This window comes from Geospiza fortis, unplaced genomic scaffold, assembly GCF_000277835.1.
Source record: "Geospiza fortis unplaced genomic scaffold, GeoFor_1.0 scaffold301, whole genome shotgun sequence".
NCBI classification, from domain to species: domain Eukaryota; kingdom Metazoa; phylum Chordata; class Aves; order Passeriformes; family Thraupidae; genus Geospiza; species Geospiza fortis.
Genome location: NW_005054490.1, coordinates 1,063,151 through 1,069,793, shown reverse-complemented (window position 1 = coordinate 1,069,793; position 6,643 = coordinate 1,063,151). Strand labels below are relative to the sequence as shown.

Here is a 6,643-nt window from a genome sequence, read left to right as displayed (position 1 = left end):
TTTTTTTTTGTTTTTATCACTTCATCTCAGAGTTGGGCTTAACTAAGACAATTTAGCTAAGGCTTTCTGTCCAAAGCCTTGGCTGGTGGGAAGCCAATGCTTCCACAATGTAGTTAAGAACCTCATCAGGTATCCGCCAGAGCCCCAAGTAAGTTGAAAGGTACTTAAGAGTAGCAAGTTCTTTTTCATAGGGAAGCACTATTTCAGGCTTGGAACACTAATAGAAGAGTTTGTATTGGACAGACAATTCCCTTGAGTGTGAACTGATGGTAGTTTCTAAACCAACATTTCCTGTTATGATTAACGACCATTCATATCACAACCTGCAACACCAAGGAGTTAAATGTGAGTGAGTGAGTGAGTGAGTGAGTGAGTAACATAGACAAGCTACACTACTGCAGGAACCTTAGGGGCTAATACTACTGTAACTGGCTACACCTGCACTAAAAACCCTAAAGATCCTTGAGTTGCATTCCATGTGCTTCCCAAACTGCCTACTTTTTCCTCCCTTTGATTTAGTACTCATTAAATACAATGTCTACCCTTCAACTTGCAAGCTTTTGTGGCAAATAGGCCCATCTTAGACAATTACAGCTGAGAAAGCACTGACTGGGAAGTTAAGGAACATCTAAACATAACAGTTAAAGAAGACTGTTACAGATACCTTAACACCACTAGGTATTTAAACTACCATGCACAAGATCAGCTTAGACAGCTTTTAACCTAAGAATTTTGTACAATATTCACCTAGGTATCTATCACACATACAAATCCTTCATGCACTGTTCACTAACTGAACTGAGACTTAGCTTGAACAAAAGTCTTCAGAAGTATATAGAAGATGTCTGATCTTTACTGCTCAACAGAATAGGTCAATCCTATTCGTAGCCTTTTTATGTCCCCTTACCTCAGAGTTTGTAACTTCTTCATAGTCAAGCCTAAACAGTGCTCTTCTTAGCTGTATTGTACAACTCCTTGTATCCACCATCACAATGTATCCTCAACTTTACTCACTTCCATCCAGAGACTGTACGTGGATGGTCCTTATTTTATTTACTGCTGTAAATAAAAATAGTCCTACAGGATATATCCATTTTAGCTCTAATACTTGCCTTTAGGCTTAGAGACAACGCATAGGAAGTTGTATCTATGCTATGCTTATAAGCTTTCCCTCTGAAATGGCACAAGAGACAAGATGAAAAATTGACTGTAGTATGCTTGCTCTGCAGTAGACAGGAAGCTATTCCACACAGCAGTAGGTTGTAGTCAAAGTCCTGTATTCATCAATCCCAGACAGCACTCATATAATAACTATGAGCCAGTGCAGGCATGTGTTAGCCAAACCTAATTTTCATCACCTTCTAAACTAGTTTACATAGATGATGCAAGTATCTGTCAGAAAGACCTGTTTACCTGCCTTTGAAAAGTTAAGTTGACATAATTCTTCCTTTAGAGGAAAGTGTGTGTGAGAGGATGTTGTTGGGTTGGGGTTTTTATTTCAGGTATATTCCAACACAACTGAGTGTTTGAATTCGGTGCTGAACTGAAATATGGTTTACAAGATTCTGGGGTTTTGGTTTTTTTGGGGGTTGTTTGGGTTGCTTTTGTGGTTTTGTGGTTTTCACTGACTTAAAAGAAAAATAGGCATGACAACACATCAAGGTACTAACATCTTAAAAATTTTAAGGCACATTCCAACAAAATACATTTTTATTGAATGCAATATTAGGCATTCTATTTTGTTTAAGGGAACGCTGCTTCCCTCCCCCCCAGAGAGATTCCCTTTGACAATTTCCAAAAGCTGTATTTCAATTACAGAAATATTTCTCATGATTAGAAACAACAAACTTCAGTCTAAATTTTCCTTAAATTATGAAGTGCAACTAAATTCTTCCAGAAGATAACACTTTTCAGTAGGCACTAGAATGAGAAGCCTGCAAGTTGTTTACAGTTGCTGGGTACAGTGTTATGTTCAGTCAAATTTTATACTAACCCATCTAGAGTGTTGTTTTTGAAGAATTATATAAAAAGTGGGATTTAAGAATAAAGAAATGCAGCTTAAAGAGCAGGTTGTCACAATTTAAAAAAAAAGTCTTAATGGCAACCTGCATATTTCACACCACTTCCACAGTATGTCAGCTAGCAGAGGCTTAGTCCAATAATTTAAAACTTTAGATAGGAATGTCTTTTGGTTCTGAACGCAGATCATAAGTCAACATGTTCAGTATGTGAAGGCTCAGTTGTTTCACTCTCTACTTCCTCTCCTGTGAAGTCAAATAGCACAGTTAGAATACAAATCTATTATCAATTATACATAGATAATTAATTAGAGACATATAACTGTGATTTTTGAAATTAGGATTTTTTTAAAGAGAAACCCAAATTAACATATTTATCAAGACCAGAGAAGCAATTAAGCCATACATAATACCTACTTGCACCATTCTCCTAACCAAAGCCTGTATTTATTTTTTTACTATATGAAAACAAAATTTTTCAAATGAATTAGTATTATACTATTAGTGGAAGGAAAAAAAAAGCAGTACAGGCACTTCTATTCTAGGCTTTTGTTTTCAGCTATTCACAGTGAATTTCCTCCTTTCCACACAACCTGTCAGTAGCAGTTTTGGTATTTGAAAAAGTAGGGCAAGTCTTATTCATGATTGTTTTTATAGTACAAACTGCTCAGTTCAGATGTTAAAACAACTTTTAAAAAAGCAGAGCAATTTTACTATATTGGGAAAAGCATTATCTAAACAAAAAAACCTAAGTCAGTTTGTCTACCTTTTATTTTACTTTTAGTCTCAAAATGTCAGACCACATTAACAAAGGTTGTAACTGGTACCCTGCATATCTGTATTAGAGAAGATTCTAAAGGACTAATAATGGTGAGCACTGAGAGTAAAAGGAATGAACTGAGTGGCCTTGAGCAGCAATACAGCATCCATCATTACAACTTCTTAGTACAAGAGGAAAAATCAGCCTTGGGGATAGAAATGGGGGGATAAAAAAACCATCCAAACAAGCTATGAAGTAGAAAGAAAAGGTATGGAATTAGGTGTCTCTCATCTATTCTCCTACCGCTGTTATTGCAAAATAATCCCATCTTTCTCTTTGGAATTGTAAAAGAGGCCTAGATGGAGTAACAGAACATTTAATGAATGTAGTTCTGTCCATATGGGTCAACACATCCTAGAAAAAATGATAGTTGAGTTTTTTGACTGAAGTTATAATTTAAGTGAAGCTGAACTGTTCCCTATGACTGATAGATGGATGTCTTCCCCATTATCATCTTAACATCAGCTCTGGCACTTACATGATCACAAAATACAGAAATTCAGCATTTTTATCCAGCAAAAAGAATTTGTAACTCTTTTCAATTTGTAATTTTCAGATATTTCAATGAACTGAAAATTGCATGCAATCAGATAAACCCTTAAGTCACTATAATTAATGATAAAGGAAAGAAGTGGGGCAGACATGCTCATTTTTATGACACCAGAAATTTGCTAGCTCATTTTATGTAACAAAGTCAAACCCTCAAGTGACTTAAAAACACAACCTTGACTTAAGCAAAAATGTAGCAACACAAGAACAGACTGTTTAAAAACATAAACTATCTTTAGGCAAAAAAACCACACATCAGAGTGTGACCTAAACTATAAACTATTGATATAGACCACAGCTGTGTGAAGATGAGAAATAATATAGAGGTATTTACAAGTAACTAGACCCTTAGACTTACATAAAACTCCAAGTTGTTGATACAGCATATTTTTTTTAAATTGTCTCTGAAAAGCTACTTACCTGGTTTTACAGTTTGAACACATGTTCCATCCTTATCTTCAAACCCTTCTGAACACACACACTTGTAACTACCTGACGTATTAACACAGTCATGATTCTCTTCTGCACAGACCTTTTCAGGAAGGTTACATTCATCTATATCTAGAGACAGCACAGGGAAAGAAAGAGTACACTGCTGTTATTTTGTTATAAGCCTTATTTGTGCTCAGTCATATAAACAAAACTCTATTCAAATATGAAAAACACTGAGGAACAGAATGCTGCTGCAACAAATGTAACATCTGTTAAAATAATCTAATTCTTCATGATTTGGACTGTTTCAAAGTTGTTCAGACAACACCCAGTACTGCTGTTTTCTAATGTTTTGCAAGTCCCTGTACAGAGAAATGTATTAAGTAGTTATGTTTGTCACAATTAGGCAATTCATCTTAACCTACTGAACATTTCCCCCACAGTCATTTTCTATTAATGCCATCAAAGTATAGCTAAAGGGAACAGAGCTTGCAAATACTACATCATCACAGCTAATAGCTACTTCAGATTATGCATATGTCTTGTTCTTTTCCACAGAGGAAGTCTAATTTCACATTATAATTCACTAAGAATGAATATAATTTGAACTTGGATATTGATGGATTATCACAATGCCTGCCTTTCTGCTACAAAATGAAAAGAAACACAGATCTGATGAAGTGGTAAGTAACTGACAAAAGACTCATGTAGCTGTTTCCTGAAGCTACTATAAAATACCTTGTTCCTTTGTACCAATGATTCACTTTAAGTCTTGTCAAGCATATCAGCTCAGTAATATAAAGTAATTTACTGAGAATGTCTTTGCAGCTAATATGAGAATGACTGGGTTCACTCTGACAAGCATGAAAGGTGAAGCACACAAATGTGAATGCACCTATGAACTCCTCAGCATGGCTAACCAAGAGTGAGCTAACCAGCATTCTACCAGGTACTGCTAAATCCACCAACCTGTACACTTCTCATCTTCCTTCACGTATCCAGATGCGCAGGTCTTACATTGTTGAGAACCTTCTCCTGTGCAACCTACACAGCTGGCATCACATGCTAAAGACAAAATATTTAATGCATAAAAAAATTCTGTATCTGGGGTTTAAAATACCACCCTAAAATCAGATCTTAGGGTGGTAAGATCTTACCCACACAAGGAATCATAGAATGGCTTGGGCTGGAAGTTGACTTTAAAGATCATCTAGTTCCAAACCCCCCTGCCACAGGTTGGACGCCTTTCACTAGACCAGGTAGCTCAGAGTTCCATCCAACTGGTCTTTGAACACATCCAGGGACAGGGCATTCATAACTTCTCAGGTCCAGTGCCTCAACACCCTCACAGTAAAGATTTTCTTCCTAATATATAACCTAATCTATTTCAGCTTGAATCCATTCCCCCTTGTCCACTACATGCCCTTGTAGAAAGTCCCTCTCCACCTTTGTGGTAGGTCTCTTTAGGTACTGAAAGGCTTCAGAGCCTTCTCTTGTTCAGAATGGACAATGCCAGCTCTCTCAGCCTGCCCTCATAGAGGAGGTGACCCTCTTGATCAAGATTTTCACCACTGTCCTCTGCACCCACTCAGGCAAGTCCATGCCTGCCGCATGTTGGAGGCCCCACAGCTGGAGGGTCTCACAAAAGCCAAGTAGAAATAACCAGAGACTTCTTGTTTTGCTCATACAATGTGCCCAGTGAGGATCAGACCACACTGTACCAAATACCTGTCAGGCATTTTCTAAGCATTACCTCTAGCATTAGTTTAGGATTCTAGACAGTACAATACAACAGAATATTGAAAAGAAACCTTTGCATGAGAAAGATCCATCTGTGTTCAAACAATACTGGTGATCTTTGCAAGGAGAAGCAGCACATTCATCTAAATCTGAAAGACAAAAAGTGACAAGTTACCTAAAATAGTAATTATTTAATAGACAGATTTAATAGACAGATTAATTCTTGAATGCTATAAACTGACTGCATTGAGAATAGTTGTTGCAATGTGTTTGGGGTCAGGTATGCAACATGGTATACACAGAATTAGCATGGTAACAGATGCAGTTTTGTTCAGCTTAAACCTGTATTAGAAAATCAAAACTGATCTTCATATACTTTGTGATGACAATAAGAGATGTATCAGAAATTCAAGAGGTCAAATTAGATAAACTTCCAGGATACCTGCCAATCCCTGCCATTTTCAAGTCATGCATTTATGCAGATATCATAACAAACATGCATACACACTATTGTTCTGGAACACTATTTTCTCCTGTACTCCTACATTACCAAGTTACAGAGCTTTTTATATTACTAAAAAACGTATACTACTGCACATACATGCACCTCTTAGTATTCTACAGAAAGCAAACTGGAACAAACCAAGTTATGATTAGGATCAGTCAAGCTGAAAACCAATTCTACGGCACAGTTAAAACATGCAGGTCCTTATGACTTTGAGGAAAGGATGCAACAGTATTTCATTAAAATATTCAAACAAAGAAAGGCTATTTCAGTCCCTCTCTTCCTGTCATTGCTGTCACTCTCCTCCTGTTGCTGCATTCATCATTCCTACTGATTACTCAATTGATTTATAGTTCATTAGTAGTAGTAATAATTACCTGTTAAAAACTCAGCTGTACAGAAGACAGTACCAAAGCATCTTAAAAATGCCCTGGGAGTGCTCGGTAGTTGCCTAAGCAGGTATTGCAAGAGCTGTAATTTAAAACCAGCTCTCACTGGCATTTTCAAAAGGAAGCAGTGTTCACATAATTTCTAAGACACTGTTTCCGGGCACTATGTTAGAGGTCTTTAAAGGGTCAA

The 6,643-nt window shown here is 36.9% G+C and overlaps 1 protein-coding gene across 1 annotated transcript in view; it reads right to left on the bottom strand.

Moving 5' to 3' along the window:
- Positions 1–1,657: 1,657 nt before the first annotated feature.
- Positions 1,658–6,643, bottom strand: part of CRELD2 (cysteine rich with EGF like domains 2) — a 15,557-nt gene continuing 10,571 nt past the window's right edge. The window contains exons 9-12 of the mRNA XM_014310136.2: positions 5,631–5,708; positions 4,789–4,884; positions 3,808–3,948; positions 1,658–2,264 (exon numbers count right to left, since the gene is read on the bottom strand). Of these exons, the coding sequence (XP_014165611.1) occupies positions 2,206–2,264; positions 3,808–3,948; positions 4,789–4,884; positions 5,631–5,708 (374 nt within the window). The 3' untranslated portion in view covers positions 1,658–2,205. The remainder of the gene's footprint in view (positions 2,265–3,807; positions 3,949–4,788; positions 4,885–5,630; positions 5,709–6,643) is intronic.